Genomic DNA, 22,282 nt, shown 5'->3' on the forward strand with positions numbered 1-22,282 from the left:
TACTGTATGATTCAGAAATACCACTTCTGGATATATATACCTGAGGACACAAAATCACTATCGTGAAGGTGTACCTGCACCCATGTTCACTGCAGTATTACTTACAATAGCCAAGATATGGAAACAACCTAAATGTCCTTCAACAGATGAATGGGTAAAGAAAATGTGATAGACAACCCACATACACACAGAGTGTATGAAAGAAGGAAGTTCTGTCATTTGCGACAACATGGATGAATCTGGAGGGCAACATGCTAAGTAAAATAAGACAAAGACAGACAAATATTATATGGCATCACTTATGTGAAATCTAAAAAAAAAAGTTGATTTCACAGAAACAGAGAATAGAATGGTTGCCAGGAACAGAATGGGGATAGGGAAACGGGGAGGTATAGGTCAAAGGGTACAAACTTTCAATTATGAGATAAATAAGTTCTGAGGATCTGATGTAGAGGATGGTGACTACAGTACTGTATATTGTGTATCTGAAATTTGCTGAGAGTATATTTTAAGCATTCTCACCACCAACACAATACACAAATTTAGGTATGTGAGGCGATGAAGGTATTATCTTGATCTTGGTAATCATTCCATAATGTATATCACATCCTTATACTATGTATTTTAAATATATATAATTACATTTGTCAATTATTCCTCAATACATTTGGGGTAGAAAAGTATATTATGCTAATCAAAACCTACAGTTGCTGAAATTTACTCTTATTGTTATACTAGAGGCCCAGTGCACGGATTCATGCACCAGTGGGGTCCCTCGGCCTGGCCTGCGGCTCTCTGACATCCCCCGAGGGGTCCCGGACTGCGAGAGGGCACAGGCCAGGCTGAGGGACCCCACCAGTGCATGATCAGGGCCAGGGAGGGACCACAGGAGGGCTCCAGGGCATGTCCAGCCCTTCTCGCCCAGTCTCGATCAGCCGGACCCCAGCAGAAAGCTAACCTACCGGTCGAAGCGTCTACCCCCTAGTGGTCAGTGCACATCATAGCTGAATGGTTGCTTAGGCTTTTATATATACCATATAGATTAGACACAGTTGAGTAACTGAAGTATAAACTTTTTGCAACAAGATTAACATTTAATTTTTAAAAAGTTACTTAAAAAACACCACCACCATAAGATGGAGGTTCTAAGCCAGGGTCTATGGTTTATTCATGTTCTGGGAAGATTTCTGAGAGTGGACAGAGGGAAAAGGGAGAGCAGCTGTTAAAGAACACACAGAACACCCATCCACTCACCTACAGGGTACAGGCTCTGATCGTAAACACTTTTAAAGCCTCTCTGTGCAGGTTGATGGACACCAAGACTCAGAGATGAGCACATCATGGTCTCTGACCTTAGAGAGGACAGAACCCCCAGCAGCCAAAGGAGAGAGCAATGTTGTTCTGAGCACATCCTCTAAGATGTGAGACAAGAAGGTACGAACGGTATGAAAAAGAACAGGCCTGATGGGCAGCTGTTAGAGTTGCATGTCCACTTAGTAAGCACTGGCTTCTGTTTCTATTTTTAATTCTGCAGATGTGTCAATTAGAACATTTTCTTAAAATGAGATATGTCAGGAGCTAGGCAATGAAAACATCCAGTTCTGATCAGACCCTCTCTTCTACTTACTGTAGAGAAAGAAAAACAGGTGCTATGAACTGACTGTGTGTCTCCCCAAATCTATGTTGAAGCCTAATCCCCAATGTGATGGTAGCTGGAGGTGAGGTCTTTGGGAGATCTTTAGGCCATGAGGGTGGAGCCCTCATGAATGGGATTAGAGCCCTTATAAAAGAGAGCCCACAGAACTTTCCACCATGTGAACAATACCAGAATCCAACCAATCCATCCCTGATCTTGGACTTCCCAGTTTCCAGAACTGTGAGAAAGAAATGTTTGTTGCTTAAGCCACCCAATCTACGATAACTACAGCAGCTTGAACAGGCCACCAGACCTTACTCTAATGCTATGGGCTAAACAAGTAAAGCCATGTATCTGTGTGTGTATGTATTTGTTTCCAAATAACTGAATATCCATTTAATCCTCTGTTTCCCTAAGAAGCTATTACACTTACTGATGTATATGCGTTTTGAGGAGACGAGTATAATTTATACTGTCTAATGATAGCTCTGATTTGGGGATTGCACATGGATTTAATTTGTCTTGGAGCAGATAGGGGGAAAATGTCAATAGGTAGGAAGACCGATAGATCAATCCAGCAGCAAGAGAAAAATGTTGTCACCTCAGCACAGCTTTTTAAAATAAGCATGAAGAATCAGCTATGCAAAGATGTTCTTATGTACAGCAAACCTGATTCTTTCAAAAAGAATTAGGCGGGGCGAGGGGAGGGGGAGGGAGGATGTGAAGGCATGTGCTAGGGCAGGGGCAGCCAGGGAGAAGTCAATGGGTGAGGGGAGGATGACGGGAGGGGGGGGGGGGGGGGAGAAGGGGGGGAGAGGACAATGGGGGGAAAAGGAGACTTATGTAATACTTTAAACAATAAAGAATTTAAAGAAAAAAAAAGAATAAGGCAGTTCACTCAGTGTATATACTTGATGAGCTTTTAAAAGGTGGACAAATAGTGAAGAGAAAATAAGAGTAGGAAAAATAAAGCTGGAGGCGAGGAAGGTAATACTAGTAGACAAAACAGGTAAGACATCTGTAATTTGTCAGAGGCAGGCCAGTAACCGAGCTGCAAGCTCTCCAGTAGCTACTGTGAGGCAGGGAATTCCATTTATTACTGCAGAGCAAGGTCCCTAAGACCAGACCAACGTAGTGGCTCAGGGATGTACAACCACCACTGGTCTGACCACTGGGAGGGGTTTCCAAGAGGCCCATTAGAGGACTGGGGAGGCTGAGGGAGACTTCCTTAACAGTAGTTTGTTTCTTCAAACTTTCTTCAATGAAAATGGCACCAGAACATTGCAATGGTGCTTAGGAAAAGCAGTTTAGAAAATCAGTAGAAAAATCTATAAATGGAAACAAAAACAGGAGGACCTTCTGGTCTGGAGACCAACTGAAGGGAGGCAGCTGAGCTAAATCAGACTAGGAACAAGCCACAGAGCTTCCAGTCTTGGCTTTACCTGGGAACAGACGTGTTTGTTTTCTAAAAGCCAACATTAATCTGTAGGGAATTCTGAGGACTTATTTTCAAGTATATTGCCTTAAGAAGTTAAATGACCTTCTTTAACACATTTCCAGGCCCCTGACTATATCCTCCTACTACAAATCTGCATAAACATTAATGCTTCTATGACTTCTCAAATGTGGGAGGAAATCTGGGGTAGGGTGTGGAAGGCTTTGGAGAGGTATCAAACAGAAAAGGTTAGCAGGGAAGTTAAGGTGCAAAACTAGTTATTTGATGTTCAAGTTATTATATTCAGTTACCGGGTTTTCTATTAGTTACCAAACAAGATTGCATTACCTACGACAGAAACGGGAGGAAGAAACACAGGTTTTCACATGTGCTGTACCTAATTGGAAACTGACGCCTACCCCTAGCATGGCAGGCTTCTAAAATAACATGTGGTATTTTAGAAATCAACATTCTCTCCAAGTCCAATTCTGTTGGGCAAAAACATGCTTGTACTGTTTTTGTTGTATCACATTTTAGTGTGTACAGGAACACTTTTAGTGTCTACTCAAAAGCAGAGCTGGCAGAGAACTTGCTATCTGGTTACGCTCTCAAGTAAGTGAAGGAAGCAGCACACACAGCAGCCTGTTCCAGCCGCTCTGGAGGCACTTACCAGCCAGGTGATCTTTCCTACACTATCATGTTGGCATTTACAAGAAGAGAATTAGATCCCAGGGTTAATATTCTCTGGTCATCATTAGGGGCAGTGAGCAGTTCTCCAAGAGCAGGAACTAACATTTCAGGCTGCTTGTAATTTCATAACAGCAGGAAATTTATTAAACAACCTATTTTTTCCGTATCCAGAAGACTCAATACCAGCTTATGAGAGGACAGGACATAACCAAATCAGGGGAAAGGACCAGTGAATCTCAGACATCGCTCTGCCTTCTATAATCACAGACTCCAGAGCAGCACAACACAGGCACCAACATATGTATCGATAAAGCCCGCCCTGCCTTTGGGTGGCCCCTGAGGCACAGGAACCAGCACTTCCCCCTCCTGCCCCAGAGAGCACTACCTAAACTAGACATAAACGCTATTTTTCTAGGCTGCTATGGAAACAGAGTTGCTTCTAGCCTGACTTCACTGGGACAAGTAAGCACAGGTTGGAAAACAAGAGGAGCCCCAGTGCTAAGGATCAAGAGAAATGACAATTAGGGCTGGAATACTGGGGAGAACCGTCTGCATCCCATCTCATTTAAATGTATCGACCAGACCCGAGAGGCAGATTTCACAGAGCAGAAGTCTCCAAGTGACTCCAGTGAACTGGCGGGAGAAGAGAGGTCATTTGAGAGAAAGGCAGCAATTGAAAAGGGTTTACCTGATGAGAGACTCTAGGATGGCGGGGGTGGGACCTTTCTGGAACTCCAGTTCTTTGTAGTGTAGCGCTTTGGCATATGCTCGGCACTTGGCAGCCCTCTCACCCAGCAAAACAATGCCATTGTCGTCTCTCAATGGCAGGGGGCCCTGGAGGAGAGCAGAACCTCAGCATAGGAAAATGGCAGGCGGGGCACAAACAAGAGTGGGCTGCGTGGGGGTTTCCCCCCTCCCACCAGCTGGTTCCCTGTCGGGCTCCATCTGAACAATGGGGAAAAGTCTCACCTTGTCACTGTGTTCCATGAATTCAGCCAAGTTTAAGAGGGTTTGTGTGACTTCGGCAATGTCCTGTGAGGTGAGGGCCAACTCGATGCTTCTGATGAGTTCGTCCTGCTGGTCTTCATTCAGTTCAGACCAGCAGGACACAAAGGCAGCGTTGAAGAGATCCCTGAAGGCAGAGAGGAGTGGAGAAAGAGGTTGGAACACCTCTCATGCCTCTGCCTGGCGCAGTCATACCCACCAGTCTACTCCTGGCATTGCTGATACTGGTTATACAGACCAGTGCTGTCCAACAGAACTTGCTGAGAATGATCATATCTTCCCTGTCCAACATAGTAGCCACTGGGCACTGAGGACATGAACTATATTAAGTGCGACTGAGGAACTGAATGCTAAACTTTATTTCAACTAAATTAAAATAACCCCTTTGTGGCTACTGTATTTTATAGTGCAGGTAGACACCGTGATATACAGGGACTGTGTGGGGGCAGGAGGAGACAGAAGAGAAAAGTAAAAGGCACATTTCTTGGCAGCTTTTGCATCACTTCTCCTCACTGGAAAAAACGATCAGAAAGGGGACTTCTATCACAGAAGTTGGCAGTCACAGATGCTGAAAATAATCCTCCAATGGTTCTTGGGATGTTTCTCAGACAATGTCCAAATTCCTAAAATTGGAAATGGCAAAGACAGCATCTGCTACTTCTTTTCAAAATAAAACCAGAATCCTTTTTTTGGATAGTCATAAACAAAATGACAACAGAACTTAAGAAACTGGAAGCATTAGAGAATAGAATCCAAGTCTGTAAGTCTTGGAGGATTCTCGGAGCCAGTCTCTTACAGCTGGGACCTTAGGAAAACCTGGAACCAGAGGTGCCATTTCTAAGGTTACTAAAACTATTTTTAAAAATCAATACAGCATCATATGGGTGGACATATTTGCTACCCCTGACATCTGGCCTTTAATCCTACCCCTCTTTTTAGGTGAATGTTGGGGGAGGGGACTTGGAAACCACAGAATATGCCTATAATGTGTAGGTTTAGCATTTGATGGCTCTGCATTCACTTTTTGTTACATTAAAAGATTAAATCAGACCAATGTATGTAATTTTGGAATGTGATGGAAAGAACAATATCTGAAATTCAAAGGATAACACAAAGATGGGAAGAAGTCCCATGCAAATTAAGAAATAAAGCTTTCTGATTTAGGTCCGAGGCCACATTGGATCCCAAATGAAAATATGTGGCACTAAGAAGATAAACACATATGTGTGTATTTATCACAAGTCTCTTTTGGATGACATTATGCTCAAAAGTGACTTGGAGCAGAAGAGAGGTACGCCACGCCAGCTAAACATACAAAATCTGCACACTATGGAAACAGAGAAGTCCTAGGAACTATTTTTAAAGCATGAGAAAAATACTTGAAAGAAATGAGATGAACCAAATCATGGCATCAAAGCAACAGTCTCAGGGACCATCACTAAATACACTGCTAAATCACCACCACCTGCTAAATACACTCCAATAGCACACTAGCTGTGCTGCCAAAAGTGAAATGAAATGAAATGAAATGCCGTGCTCTTTGTTTCTGGTGAATGAGAAGAGCTATCTGTCAATTAAACCACCATTTTATGCCTCAGTGTAAATAATAATGGTCCACTGTAGAAAATTTTGGAAAATAGGGGAAAAAAATGAAGAGAAAATAATTATTGCTTAAATCTTCCTACTCAGAGATAATCATTGTTGTATTACTTTCTAATCATATGTACATATGTTTTTAATAGTTTTAAACACACATTTATACCATTTTGTATTCCATTTTATTCACTTACACTATACTATAAATCTTTTGCATACATTATAACTTTTTATAAACCTAATTTTTAATAACTGTTTAAGATTTACTAGTTAAAAGTGTTTTTCATGGCAAATTCTATTTCCCAAAGATGGCTGAAACACTCTCCTATTGCATATACTCTTCTAGAATTGTGCTACTCCCCTATCATGTGGCATCCATGTCCCTATCTGTCAATTAAACACTGTCCCTTGAATATGAGTGGGTCTTTGTTGACTATCTTGGACTACAGTGTGGCAGAAGTGACACTATGGGACTTCCAAGACTACGTCATACAAATACTGGTCCATGCACTTCCTTGGAGACACTTACTCTTGAACCCAGCCAGTATTCTCCTAGGAAGCCCAAGCAATCCACCAAGCGATTCATGGGGAGAGGAACCAAGGGCCCTAGCCAGGGCTGAATTTCTAGTTGCTACTCAGCCCCAACTTGCCAGACATATGAATAAGCCATCTTGAAAGTAAACCTTCTAGTCCCCAGATGAACACCCCCACTGACTCTTTGTGGAGCAGAGGTCAGCTGTCTCCACAAGTCCTGCCTAAATTATAGATTCATGAGCCAAATAAAATGACTGTTGTTGTTTTAGACCACTAAGTTCTGGGGTATTTGTAATTCAGCAACAAATAATTAGAAAATATTATTATTGGAAACAGGCTATATTAAACTATTATATAGTTGTTTTCAGAGTTGTAAATGACTTTTAATTAAAATTTTGGACCTAAATCTACTAAGGAAAGCCTACCAGCAAGGTTAAAATGGATGCTTTTCCTGCAATATGAGCTTTTCCATTTGCCTTTTTGTGTACTCCCTCCCCACCCCCCCCAGAAGTTAGCAAGATTAAAACTACTAGCCCTTTTACGGTTGCCTATTACTATTACCAATTCTTGTATGTGATTTTCTATGTGTAAATCCTCTCGAACCGATCTGAGGCTGTGCAGAAGGAGCCCACACATCATACCTGGCCATAGGGTTGTAGGCCTGAGCCAGGGCCCAGCATGAGCGCAGGGAGGGCGATGAGGAGTCCTTCAGCAGCTCCAGGCTCAGCCGCCTCAGCCATTCTAGCCAGTCATCTTTGGAGACCCTTCTGGCAGCTCCCCAGGCCTGTAATTCCACAGGTGACAACGGAAAACCATCAGCTTCAAGGGCCAAATGTAAAGAGCCCTCATCCATGTAATTATTATCCTACTTCTTTGATTTATAAAATTCCCCCAGAGCACAAATATGAAAGAGTAATATTTAATTAAAAGCCATAGAGCAAAAACAGCAACCTCTAGAATATACCACAGTATAGAAAAAGCCTGTTTTACAACTCATTTGTGCTGGATTCTGTCAGCAAAGCAGAGAGCTCTACAGACCCAGAAGGATGGGGACTGTCACATTCAGAGTACATTCAACGAATGGCCTGTGCAGTGTGGGAAGGGCCCTGGGCACTCTCTGTATTATGACTCTGGCTCATCTGACAGTAGAGTCACACAGGGAGAGGAGACACACTCAGGTTCTCAGCATCATGAGTCATGCTACTGGTATAATCAAGTGAGCAGTGAGCCCAAGGCACAGGGCACCATAGTGGAATGAGACAAAAGGCGTACAGCAGATTTTGTTTTTACTTTCTAGTACATGCCCTCCAACTTTCCTCAAGACTCTGGGCCCTCCAGGCACTGAGTTACTCCAGGGGCAGCGTAGGGAGGTGGATGGAAAGACTCAGGCTCTGGATACAGGCAGTACAGTGCAGTGACCAGCAGCCACACCCTGGATCTCAGCGGCTTGAGTGTAAATCTGGCTGTTTAACCTTGGGCAAATTACTTAACTCCTCTGTGCCTCAGTTTCCTCCTCTGGGGCAAGTCACTTAACCCCTCTGTGCTTTGGTCTCTGCCTCCGTAAAATAATGTGTAACGGGTTTATAACAGTGGTTGGCACAGTAAGTGCTGTGCATGTGGGTGCCTGTTACTCTGGTTAGAAACACCTAGTTGGAATCCCAGTTCTGCAACTTAGCGGTCATAGCACTCTGGGCAAATTATTTGTTTGCTACATTTGAGCCTCAGTCTTTCCCACCTGAGGGTAATGTTATCTTAAGGGCCTAGCTGGAAAAGATGAGCAAAAATGGTTGCAATATCATATTATAAAAATGACATCTCTTTTGTATTGGTCTGGTCCTAACTACTAAACCCCAAACTTTAAAAATATATTCTTAAAAAAGATTTCTTCAGCAGAATAGACATGTCAATCCTCCCTGAACTAGGAAATCACTGAAGTTACAGAAGAAGTTCTCAAGTGAAGTGAAACAGGGAGTGAAGAGACCCCTAGGTGCTACAGCACCTAACCACCACCGACTCAGTCCATCCCCTCCCTGGGATAAACTGGAGATTTGCTGCTGCTTTAAAAAAAAAAGTTATTTTTAAAAAATTGATTTCAGAGAGAGGAAAAGAGAGGGATAGAGAGGTAGAAACATCAATGAAAGAGAAACATTGATCGGCTGCCTCCTGCACGCTCCCTACCGGGGATCAAGTTGGCATTCCAGGCATGTGCCTTGACTGGGAATTGAACCATGATCTCCAGGTTCATGGGTCAACACTCAACCACTAAGCCACACTGGCTGGGCACTGCTGCTTTTTTCCTTTTTTTTAATTGAATTTATTGGGGTGACATTGGTTAATAAAATTATATAAGTTTCAGTTGTACAATTTGCCGCTGCTTTTGATGAGTTACCAATGAGTGATAATACACAAATTACTATTTTATATCAGAAAGTGAAGTAGAGATACTAGAAGAGACAAACTAAAAAATTATGTGAAGCATTCTCACTGAGCACACAATGAAAACCCCTGAATTAGAAGGAAGAGTACAACTACATACTAAAGACTTGCCTTTTAGACCCTGTTCTGCTGAATGAAATGGAAACATCGGTCCTTTTCTATCCATGGATTTCTAGCTTCCTTCCTACACAATGAGTCTCCGGATAGCTGCACTGTAGGCAAAGGCATTTTAAAAGCTGGACATATGCAAGAAAGTATTACTAATGTCTTTGCCCTCTATTAACATGAGGTTGAGCCTGGCTAAGGCAGAGGCAATTCAGCACAGTGGTTAAGAGACTGGGCTTTGGAGTCACACTATTTAGGTCAAATCCTGGCTACACCATTTTCTAGCCGACATTGGGCAAATTACTTAACCTTTCAGTGCCTCAATGCCCACAGCTGTAAAATGGGAACATTAATAATAGCACCTAACTCATAGGGTTATTGTGAAGATTAAATGAATAAATATACATAATGTGGCTCACATAGAAAGCACTCAACAAATGTTGGTAGCTGTCATTGATATCATTGTTGTTGATTAATAAATGGTAGCACATAGGTCTTAAAAAAATCTTAGCTTAACGGCTAAGTCCTCCACATGGGCCTTTCCCTGTGTTCTTTCATTTAAACTCTCAATTCTCTGCATTCTGTAGTAACTGTTTAGATACCAGTTTCCTTCTGCCACCTGCCCACCGCCTGCTGACTGCCTTGTCTGGTAATGCTGGTACAGGTTGCTGGGATGTCAGCTTACTCATTCAGAAGAGAAGGTAGGCCTAATAGATGATCGTAAGACAGTAAAAGCTGCTGAAATTCCTGGAAGGTATTCAACATGTATACATGATGGTTTTCTGTACCATGGAAATCCTCTATTAGCACAGCCAATAGAAAGGTGACTGAGGTGGCAAACTGTTATTTTGAAAGCTGATTAAAACTGGCAACTATACCAATCCCTAACGGTCATCACATACTAGTACATATGTAGAAGCACAATTTACTTTTTGATGAAATGGAGCTGAGAGGTAGCTCTGGAGGATTTTGCTCAAGGCTTTTGAACTTGATCTCTTCTCTCAGGGTACATAATCTAGAGATTTTTCTTTTTTTGATTTGGCAATGGTTATGCTTATTTTTCCAAGTCCTGGGTAGAAAGCAAAACTTCCTGGAAGCAAGCTTGACTATTGGGGAATTTCCTAAAATAGAGACCAAAGCTCTAAAGCAGGGTGGACAGCTGCCTGGTTGGAAGAACATTCTGAACCTAGGCAGCTGAAAACATCACGGTGGAAATGGCCTTCTTGCTCAGTCCTTCCCTCAAGTGTGAGGTGTCAATAGGGTGGCCTCAAAACTGTCTGAGAATGCCAGGTGGCTGATGACCTTTCTCTTCCTCCTGGAGTCTGGGACCAGCAGTCCAAAGCCCACAGCGGGAAAACTGTCACTCCTGACCCAGGGATCGCTCACCAGGCCATCTGAAACTATCACACGTCTCTCAGCAGTGGTCATTTTAAGCTGTCTGGGCGGATAAAGACTGACACCACAGTCAGTAATAAACCCCAAATGTGCTGAACTGTGTGTGAACACATGCCCACAGGTCTGTGCTCACATCTTTTTTTTTTTATTTAATATATTTTATTGATTTTTTACAGAGAGGAAGGGAGAAGGGATAGAGAGTTAGAAACATCAATGAGAGAGAAACATCGATCAGCTGCCTCCTGCACACTCCCCACTGGGGATGTGCCTGCAACCAAGGTACATGCCCTTGACTGGAATCGAACGTGGGACCCTTGAGTCCGCAGGCTGACGCTCTATCCACTGAGCCAAACCGGTTAGGGCTGTGCTCACATCTTTATGGGCTTGGCCAAGAAGAGAACGGGCCTGTTGGGACCCAGTCCTGCCCAGTTCCTCAGCTTGATTTGCTGCTACACTCGAAGTGCAGCTGCCTTGGGTCAGCTGCTAACAGACGGTGAGGAATACCATGTTAAACTCCGAACTGCGAGCCGCTTACACTCCTCAGAAGCACTAAAGACTAATGCCAAGTGGGGAAAATAAGCAACCTGGTGTATTTACTTAAAAGCCAGTGATATAACTATGATTATTCTGCTCAGATCCATTACAGAGGTTTTGAAACTGCCTGTTTGGAAGTGTATGCTGATGGCTTACATCAGCTGGTTATGTCCCAAGCGTTGGTCAGTATAGCTACTCTAAGTGTGGTCCGTGAACCAGTAGCTTAGGCATCACCTGGGAATTTGTTAGAAATGCAAAGTATCAGGCCTGACTTCAACCTGCCTGAATCAGAACAAGCATTTTAATAAGCTCCCCAGTGGCTAAGCCCCATGTGCCCAAGAAGTCTGAGAAGCCCTGCTTTAAAAAGCCTGCATCAGTCTCAGTGCTAACTAGGGGGCTCACTGGTTGTGTTTCATTCATGTAACAAACGTTATTTGCAACAAAATGTTTTATTATCAAAGCTCCAAGGGAGCACAAAAGGCCACTTTGCTCTTTATTTTCCCTCTAATAAAAAAAAAATTATAGCCCTAGCTGGTTTGGCTCAGTGGATAGAACGTCAGCCTGCGAACTGAAAGGTCCCAGGTTCGATTCCGGTTAAGGGCACATGCCCAGGTTGTGGGCTTGATCTCCAGTGGGGGACTTGCAGGAGGCAGCCGATCCATGATTCTCTCTCATCGTGGATGTTTCTATCTCTCTCTCCCTCTTCCTTCCAATCTGAAATCAATAAAAATATATATTAAAAATAAATAAATAAAAATAAAAAAGAATTATAATTCAGCTACCCCGAGAAAGACAAAATGACCTAAGTTCATGGTATCTAGATTTTCAGAAAAATTCCTGGGCTGGTCTTTGGTTGTTTTTAACAAAAGGTAGCAAGCACTGAAAGTTTTGAGCAAGAGAGAAGAGCAGGGCTTTCCTTTCCAAGTCTCCCAAGAAACGATAGACCTGCCTTTTGGAGGTTGATGGTGCTGACGTGCAGTTTCTTCATGGGTCCCGTTTCTACTGGTCCGCTAGCCAATGCATCGCCTTGGCCACTCCTCAACATTCGATGCTGGTAAATCAAAGGGTCCTCCTCTTCATCGGCCAGGGTGTAGCCCTGCAACCAGAGATTGACAGACAAGACCTGCCACTCCACAAGGTGCTCCCAGTTTGGAAAACATCCTTAAGCTCTGCGAGGGTCACACCTTCTGGACGAGCCAGGACTTAGGTAGGCATGGCTCCAAGTATGGACAAAATGAGGCTGTATTCCCCACTGCAGACCAGTCTGTGTTGGTCACCCTAGGTCACTGACAAGCACTGACAGGAGTATGAGCATGCAACTGGCACAGAGGAAGCAACTGTGAGCAATGGTGAAGTGATGAGGAGCAGGGGCAGCAAAGAGTCCGCAGCCTGTGCCTGTGTGGCCCAAGAGCCAAGAATGGTTTTTCCATTTTTAAATGGCTGAAAATATCAAAAGATGATGACTATTTTGTAACATATTAAATTATCAGAGAACTGTATTTTGGTGTCCATAGGGAAAATATTACTGGTATGCAACCAGGCTCATTCGTATGTGTGCATATAGCTGCTTTTAGGAGGCAGTGGCAGAGCTGAGTGGTTTCAACAGAGACCACATACTAGTAGCCTGCAAACCTGAAAAAAAATGTACTTTTTTTTTTTTTTTTTTGCCAATCCCTGGTTGAGAACTAAAAAAGTAGTTATAGTCCCATAGGTAAGATTACAAAAATACCAATAGGAAAGACGACAAGGGATTTAGAAACAAAAATGAAGTGCAATTCACCTTGACAATTCTGCAGATGAGGACATCATAGCGCTGATGGTTGATTCGGTGTCGCACCAGAACTTTATTCACCATTGGAATGAAAATTTGGTACTATAACAGGAGGAAGGAGATCAGAAACCATTACTTTGGAGAGTGGAAAGTTGAGAAAAGAACATTACCCCCGCTACATTATAGCTATTTCTTCTGAGTGTGGGGCTAGCTGTGCAGTATTCAGAAGAATCTTTTCACCCTCTCCTGCTATAAATCTATCCCCATCACCTTCCATCTGGGTTACTGCAACAGCCTTTTAACAGCCTCTCTGCTTCCACTCGTGGCCTGGTCTATTCTTCCATGCGGCATTGAGAGGAATCATTTAAAAATCTTAGGTCAGATCATAGTCGTCCTGTGCTCAAAATCCTCCAGAGACTTCCAGTCTTGGCTCTTGGAGTAAAAGCCAAAGTACAATGGCTACAACAATCGTGTGCAAATGGTGTCAGAATCACCGCGGGGGGTTGGGGGACTTATGAAACCAGATTGTTGGCTCTATAGCCAGAGTGTCTGGTTCAGTGGGTCTGGGCTGAGGGCGAGCATCTGCATTTCTAACAGCTCCCAGCTATGTAGATTAGGACACTGCTCATCTGGGACTACATTTTGAATATTGCCAGCCTACACACCAAGTTTCCATGCCCCAACCCAGCCCTGCCTTATCTCTGACCTTTTCTAAGCACTTTCCGTGTTTCCTCCTCTGAAGTCTCACTGCTCTCCTGCTGTTCCTTGACTCTTCAAGCACGCTGCCATCTCCCACCCTTGCACTGCTATTCCTTCTGCCTGCACCCAACTCTCTGGGATTGGGCCTTTACTTTATTTAGATCTCTGCTCAAATGTCAACTTATCAGAGATCCTCCCTGTCTACCCTGAGTAAACAGCATCTCTCCCACTCCCTCCACCACTCTTATGAGACAAACTGCGTGTACTAACTTTGGCTTCATTGGAATGTAAGCTCTGTGAAAACAAGGACGTTATTCTGTTTATTAGGTTATCCCCAGAGCAGCACTTCACCCGCCACATAGGTGGCTCAATAAATATTTGCTGAATAAAGGGAGGAAAAAAAGCGCCCATAATTCCTAGTTTTCTGACAGAGTGTGAGGCCTACAGACTAACAGATGGAGAAGTTCACAGTCTTCTTCCAAAGGCAGGCAGAAGAGTGTGTCCGTGGAGACGGCCTTACCTTCTTCCCCAGCTGGAAGACGAGGGAAGACAACGTGTCCATGGCTGTGGGACGCAGTTCTGGGCACTGGTCCAGGGTTCGAACAATCGGGTGAATGATCCGGGAGGCGTAGTCGGTGAAATCCAAGGACTCCGTCAGGCGGTCCACTGTCTCCAGAGCTGCCCTATAACAATCGCTAACATACAGTAACTGCTAACATATAACCCCAAAGGAAGAGAAGTGGCTGAGGGCTACCTTAGCAATCAGTGCCAAATGGGGAGGGATGACTTCTGAGGGATTTTGGGTGACATGGATCTAACATATATTTCAGTGGGATGGGGACAGTTAAGATTTCCATAAATCTGGAACATTTCTGGACTAAAATAATGGGAGTTGCAATAACAACAACAAAAGATGGCCTGGGAATTTTAAAACAGGACATTTTCAACAAAATGCTAAAGGCCTGCTGACTGTTCCTCCCAAAAGCAGGTGCTTACTTCCGAGATGGCAGTGGAACTTCAGGGGCATCAAACAGCTTCACGATGGGAGGCAACAACAAGTGAAGATAGTCGTCCAGGTTGGCGCCAAACAGCTGGATTGCAGCCAGCAACTGCAGAGGGAGCAAAGGCACAGCGACGGACAGGTGAGGTCAGGGGTCAAGTACTGAAGTGCATGGAGGGGCAGTGCTATGGGGAATTCAAATTCTGTGGGGCCTCTGAAAAGCCTTTATTAAGTAGCTTAAAACTACATTCTTTCGGCAGCATTTTCTCCCCTCATTTTATTTTGCTTACAGATTACTTTGCTTTCTCTGAGCTTATTTCAATTGGTAAGGAATCCGATGCTAGACAACTGAAAAAATTGGTCTGAGATAAAACATTTACCAAAAATAATCCATTAACGGAGACAAAACATAAGGATAATCAAGCACAGTACACATTCTGCAAACTGTAAGCTGTGTGTAGCAGGTATTAGTATTCTTTGGAGTCAGTCTTGTGGACCAAGTACCACCCTGACACTCAGAACAGGGTCTTGTCTCCTAGCTGACCTTGATGGATGCTGGAAATCTCTCTAGAGCAGTGGTTCTCAACCTTCTGGCCCTTTAAATACAGTTCCTCATGTGACCCAACCATACAATTATTTTTGTTGCTACTTCATAACTGTAATGTTGCTACTGTTATGAATCGTAATGTAAATATCTGATACGCAGGATGGTCTTAGGCGACCCCTGTGAAAGGGTCGTTCGACCGCCAAAGGGGTCGCGACCCACAGGTTGAGAACCGCTGCTCTAGAGGAAGTTCTGGCTACTCACCTTTATGGAGACGGTGCGGCCTGCGCTGTTGTCATGCATAAAGACCCGTAGCATGTGTGGGATCAGCTGGGGCAGGTACAGCTTAAATTCACCCCCAAGAGCTACCACAATTTGCTCAATAAGAAGAATGATCGTGCTCTGGATTGAGGTGTTCATGACCCAGAATTCCTATAAAGAGGGGAGAGCGGAGCAAAGTCAGGTTTCCCTCTGCTGAGGTATGAACCAAGGAACTGAGATGGCCAAAAGGAGCAAAAACATACTGAGCACGGTCCGCCCCAAGATAAACCCTTTCCCTCTCCTCCTCTCCCTGGGCCTCCTTGTATTCTGTCACAGTGACAGTGAACAAATTAAAACTGCATTTCTCTGAATGCACAAGGCTACTTGTGCTCTTCTGTGCTTTGCTCATGCTGCTCTTTACCTAGAATCCCACCTCTTAGCTGTGCAAGAGCTGAGCACCTCTTTCTAGACCTGACTCAAGCCTCACTTCTATGAAGGCTTTCCTACTCTCCTTCCGTTACCCATGTTGGGTCCCTTTGCCCTCCTTATTCTAGCACCTGTAATAATTCTCATTGCAACTCTTCCTCTGCTAGACTATAAGCTAGTTAAGGGCAAGAACCCCTTTGATCCACCCATCTCCCCAGAATCTAGTAGAGCACATGGCATATTCCAGCCAAACACACCTTTACAGAACAAACAAATGACTAAGTATACGTCACCTGGAGCTCTCAAGGAGTCCAGGGTGGATTCTTTACTTTGGGTATCACCTGGTCTCTCCCAAAGGGCTATTCCACTGTAACAAGGTGTCCTGCCCTTTCTGAATTTAGACTTTGTTGGTTATCATCTGACAACTGTCCAATATCATTTTCAGGCCTGGATAGTGGCACAAAAGAAGCACTTTTCACCTGGCTGGTGTAGCTCAATGGTTGAGCATCCACCCAGGGAACAAGAGGCCGCCAGTTTGATTCCTGGTCAGGGTACACGCCTGGGTTGCAGGCTTGGTCCCGTGGGAGGGTGTGCAGGAGGCAGCTGATTGATGATGTTGCTCTCTCATCAATGTTTCTGTTTCTCTATCTCCCTCCCTCCCTCCCTTTCTCTAAAAAATCAATAAAAACATCTTAAAAAAAAAAAGAAGCACTTTCTATACCCATATAATTACACTAGAGGCCCGGTGCATGAATTTGTGCACATTGAAAGAAAATTAGAAGGTGGCCAGTGGGGCGGGACTGGGTGAGATGGGCCGGACGTGCCCTGGAGCCAACCACCCACGGTCCCTCCCTGGCCGGCCACACCTGGGGTGGCACTGTGGCTCGAAGGGCGTCTGCAGAGTGAGCGGGGTCTCTCTGGCAAGTGAGGTCCTTTGGCCTGGCCTGTGGGGATCAGGCCGAAACGGGCTCTCTGACATCCCCCAAGGGGTCCCAGATTGCGAGAGGGCGGTTCTTGGGTGACGCACCCGCAGGTTCCCTCCTCTCTGGTTCCGGGTGCATCACCCGAGAATTGCAGCTGCAAAGTCACCGCAGCTTGGCAGCTCCTGTGTTGAGCATCTGCCCCCCTAGTAGTGATTGCACGTCATAGCTACTGGTCGGAAGGTCACTTAGGCTTTTATATATATAGATTCTATAAAAGTTACTAAAATAAAAATTTGGTCAACTGGCCACAGATTCTGCCTCAGCAGTGCGAGGCAAATTGGTCCAAGTCTCTGACTCCAGGGAAAGCAGTCACTTAAAGTCAACTAAAAAAGACAGCTGCCTCCTGCCTTCTTTGGAACCTCCACAGGAGACCTTCTGATAATAGAAACGATAATGATGGCAACACATGCCTATTAATACTCCTGGGCCCCCAAATAATTCAGAGTAGAAATCAATAAAAACAAAGGATAACCTCTCAAGAGAAAAACTTTATATAGAAGCATAAGGTACTTAAATTTTTTTAAAAAGTATAATAGTTTAGAAAGTAAAAACCATACTAAAAGATGCTGGTAAAACGTTCTTTCTCTCTGCTTGGAGCGAGAAGTAATCTCTTTGGAAAAGCTATTTTTTCTCTAGATAAGAAAGCTTTGCCAAAGAAACACCACAGATCTTACGGTCTCCACCGTTTTTCTGATGTTCATTCACTTGTACTACACTCTGCCTTCTTTAGAGAAAGCTCCCCTACCTCCCCACTGTATTCTCTCGGCTCCTCACAGGGGTTGCTCTACTCAAAGAAGCCAGGCAGCCTGCCCAGGGATGTGGGCTGGATCAGTGTTCACAAAGACTGCTCTCTTCCTGGGCTCAGGGGAGCTCATTAAAACACCCAGGATCAACAGCCAAAAAAGGAGCCCTGTTGCACCTTCTCTATCTTGGAAGAAATAAAGGCTGTATTTTTCAGGTGTGAGGCTCCCTGACTCAAATCCCTATGTTTTGGTCATTAGTATTTTTGGGGATAAGTCACAGATCACTTCAGCTTCAAACACAAGTACACTGCTTCTCCCTTGCCCCTCCCCCAGGACCATCCGCCAGGCTCTTTAGCATTCTGCCTGGCTCTTCCATGTACAGAGCTGCTGTGGCAACAGCCAGGGAACAGAGCGGCTTTAATTATTCACACATGGAGGAGTTTTCAGTTCTGAGACCCAGTTTCGGGAAGTTCCATTTTTGAAGCCAGCCACTTTGATTTTAGTCCTGCTGCTTCTTCCAAGCTAACTACAAAGGGCTGGTATAGAAGAAAAGAAATCAATGGAAGAATTGTCTTCTAATTCTTTGAGGACACAGCCCTCTCTGCAAGCAACCTTCCCAACAGAGACATTTAAATTATATAGAACAGCAGGAAGCAGGCCTCACACTCAAATAGAAAATCTCTATTGCCATCAATGGGGAGTCCTGCACCTGCTGAAAGCACGTTATAAAACCTGGGACGTGAGCCTTTCTGCATGTGCCACTGCAGTCAGAGGCAGCATTTATGCCTTAGAAGGCAGCAGGGGAAGCAGCACCTTCTTCCTTGGTGCCTGACAGGAGTCCATCATACTCAAGAGCACAGGAGACCCAGTCCCCAGAGCTCTCAGGCCCCTGGTTTTATGGGCAGTTAGAAAGAGGGCTTTCATGGGAATAGCAAAGCACTGTTGTGATATTAAGTGAAACTGCTTTGTTGTGTGTGAGGCAAAGAACTCAAGAGCCTATTTCTGGCAGAACAATTGCCTCAGGATTCCTCTGCAGACTTCACACCGGTTCTCTTGTACCTGGGAGCCTGCAGCAATAACCCTCTGCCCCCTTTCCTAAGTCAGTGGGACACCTTCCTCCAGCTTATACTTGGGTTGTAAGAGTTCTACCAGGACCCATGGAAGAATGTCCACCTTATCCAAACCTGCTCCGAGTTCACAGACCCAACACTGATGAGCAGACCAAGGCATTAATTTCTACTCACTCTCATGAGGGTGACTATTTCATCCATATAAGGTCTGATGTGGCTCTTCACAAAGGACACCAACATTCCCAGCTGCTGGAACAGAAACTGAAACAGAGAAGAGGTCAGCACATTGGCACCAGGAAGGACGCAGAACTCCCAGGTTCACCTGAAGCCCATGTGAATGAATAAAGACAACAATGGAATCAGTTTCCACACCATTCTATCTACTAAGTTCAAAGTTTTAAAACATTTGGTGGTGATAGTAGCGGGGGCTAGAAATAACCGTCAATGGCTTCATACATCAGGCACACCAGTTCCTGCAGAGCAGGGGCTTTGGGGCCAGACTGACTAGTGTGAGCCATTCTAGCACCTATTAGTTTTGTGAACTTTATTTCACTTCTCTGCGCCCAGCCTTCATTTCCTCCTTCAGAGGAAAAACGGAGATAATAGTCTTTGTCTCACAGGCTTGCTGCAAGAGTTAAATGGGATAATACCTGGAAAGCACTAGAACAGGAACATGAATACTGCCAAGTGCTCAATGAATGTCAGCTATCACTGAAGAATTTCTTAAGTCACCAGACTCCAAAGTCAACAAAAAACTTTAATCAACTATAAATGTACCTTTTGTTTATTCAACTCAATTCACTACCAATTACTTTCTAAAAATAAATACAGCTATATAATACAATTATGGGCACTGAAATGCATTTTCAGTAATTAACTCAATTAATTAGGTCTTAATTATTAAGTTAACTGTCTCTAAGAAATTAAAACAGCAAGCAAATTGGGGAAGGGATGGGATAAGGAAATTCTATTTAGGTTGATACCTTGCAACTGTAAGTAAAAATGCCATCCACTAAATAAAGTTGGGAATAAGGAGGACTTAGGGAAGGGAAACCCCAAGTACTTTCCAGGTAAAAGAGGTCTTCAGGGTGTAGTTTTTATTTTGTTATGATCTTCAATATTAAGTAAATCATATTCTAAATGCCCTTCCCCCAAAAGACTTTTATCCCCAAAGTATTTTTATAGCTCTCTTGTGTCTTTGCTGCCCTCCATTATCAAGAATAATTTAGTGCCCTAACTGGTTTGGCTCAGTGGATAGAGCGTCGGCCTTCGGACTCAAGGGTCCCGGGTTCGATTCTGGTCAAGGGCATGTACCTCGGTTGCGCGCATATCCCCAGTGGGGAGTGTGCAGGAGGCGGCTGATCGATGTATCTCTCTCATCGATGTTTTTAGCTCTTTGTCTCTCCCCCTTCCTCTCTGTAAGAAATCAATAAAATATATTTTTTTTTAAAAAGAAAGAAAGAAAGAATAATTTAGTGATGAACATACATATTTTCACTCTTACTCACAATCTGAAACCTGGCTAAGTTGGGGATAAATAAAGTACTTTAAATAGTGAGTAACAAAATTACAGAACTCATTAACTGAAGAGGTGAGATTGACAGGACATACGGGATTGGGCTTAAAGCGAATTTAGTTGTTTCTAATGACAGGGACACCACTGGATTCTAAGGTGGTTAGAACTGGTCACTGCATGGCACAGGTTTAACTCAGTAGAGCTATCCCTACCTATTTCCTGGCCACCTCCTCACAGAATCACTGCAGACAGTTTTTGTGAAATGGTTCCTATAAAAGTACATTACAGACATCGAGGAACATGAGCCTCTAAGTATATGGTTCTTTAGTTAAATTTTTGTTATACAAAACCTGAAAGAAGATAGAAAATCTACTCTGGAGGAAAAACAGGAAGAGGAGAGGCATCAGGTTCAAGAGCCAGCAGAGTGCATTATTAGGAAGCTTAGGAACAGACGAACCTTCCATTCAGGTGTGGCTTAGAGCAGGGAGGAGCAAGGGTTGAAGTTTTAGCTACTTACTTCCCGGATGGCCCCATCACAGACCCGAATGACATTCAGGTATGTGGGCATGACCTGGGGCAGGAACTGCACACACTTGAGCCCCAGGGACTTGAAGATGAAGGTGATGGCCTGGACAACCATGGTGTGATGGTGCGAGAGGGACTGGTCTCGGAAGATCCGCATCAGGGCCACCATGGACACGGCTGGGTAGAATTCGTCCAGAGGCAGGTTTCCCATGTTGACCAGCATTTCACTGGTGCTGTAGTCAGCTAGGACAGGACAACGAGAATCATGAGATGTACATGACACGACTGACTTCAGGCAAAGCATGGTTTGGTTAACAACAATAAAAAAACCTCCTGACTACCATGAGCATTCATATCCTTTTCCCTTGGTCCAACACCATTGGAAATACAGGATATAGTAGGAACCAGTGGATAGATCCTCAGCATCAAGGACTAAACAGTTTTTGGCTTTCCTATTACCTAAACCACTAGAGCCTAAAACAGTACATGATGGGTTTCCTTTAAATTGCTTCTTACCAGTACAGTTCACAACTTTGTAGCTGAAACCATCTATAAAAATAATTACTCTCCCAAATGAAAATAAAGGGAACTAAATTAGGCAAACATCTGTTCAGCAGTTGCTTGGTCCCCACGGCAACTAAGACAAGTGAGTGGCAAATGCTACCTGACCTGAACAAGGATCTCAAAGACTTGGGGTGGGTGGTTTATGGTACAGTAAGGACAGGGTAAAACTGGATGATTGGCATTGCTGAGTAAGGGGAACACATGGAGGGACATGGCTCAGGCTCTGCTCTTGACAGGGAAACATCACAGGTACACTTCAATAATATGGAAGAACAAATTGGAAGCAACATGATCCCATCCATAGAACTTAGGAACAAATTATTTTATTTTGGGTAAAAAACATTTTGCTGGATAGTGGGAGAGTCATTGGTGAACATCCACACTTGGAAATAAGCCTGCCGTGATGAACAATGGGTATGATTAGAAAACTCTCACCCTAGCCCGTTTGGCTCAGTGGATAGAGCGTCGGCCTGCGGACTAAAGAGTCCCAGGTTCGATTCCAGTCAAGGGCACATGCCTGGGTTGCAGGCTCAATCCCCAGTAGGGGACGTGCAGGAGGCAGCCAATCAATAATTCTCTCTCATCATTAATGTTTCTATCTCTCCCTTCCTCTCTAAATTCAATAAAAATTATTATTATTTTTAAATTCTCCTGCATCCCCACACCCTATCCAAGCTCTTAGGCCAGTGATGGCGAACCTTTTGAGCTTGGCATGCAGCATTTTGAAAAACCCTAACTTAACTCTGGTGCCGTGTCACATATAGAAATTTTTTGATATTTGCAACCATAGTAAAACAAAGACTTATATTTTTGA

General features: G+C 44.0%; 1 protein-coding gene across 1 annotated transcript in view; it reads right to left on the reverse strand.

Annotated features, from left to right (window-relative positions):
• The window catches only part of MTOR (mechanistic target of rapamycin (serine/threonine kinase)), a 113,597-nt gene that overhangs the window by 70,663 nt on the left and 20,652 nt on the right, over positions 1-22,282 (reverse strand). Inside the window, exons 19-28 of the mRNA XM_005873432.2 lie at positions 20,897-21,147; positions 19,038-19,124; positions 15,645-15,812; positions 14,833-14,945; positions 14,357-14,519; positions 13,147-13,239; positions 12,316-12,462; positions 7,538-7,680; positions 4,731-4,893; positions 4,450-4,595 (exon numbers count right to left, since the gene is read on the reverse strand). Of these exons, the coding sequence (XP_005873494.1) occupies positions 4,450-4,595; positions 4,731-4,893; positions 7,538-7,680; positions 12,316-12,462; positions 13,147-13,239; positions 14,357-14,519; positions 14,833-14,945; positions 15,645-15,812; positions 19,038-19,124; positions 20,897-21,147 (1,474 nt within the window). The remainder of the gene's footprint in view (positions 1-4,449; positions 4,596-4,730; positions 4,894-7,537; positions 7,681-12,315; positions 12,463-13,146; positions 13,240-14,356; positions 14,520-14,832; positions 14,946-15,644; positions 15,813-19,037; positions 19,125-20,896; positions 21,148-22,282) is intronic.

The sequence above is a fragment of the Myotis brandtii genome, unplaced genomic scaffold (genome assembly GCF_000412655.1).
Source record: "Myotis brandtii unplaced genomic scaffold, ASM41265v1 scaffold410, whole genome shotgun sequence".
Lineage (NCBI taxonomy): Eukaryota > Metazoa > Chordata > Mammalia > Chiroptera > Vespertilionidae > Myotis > Myotis brandtii.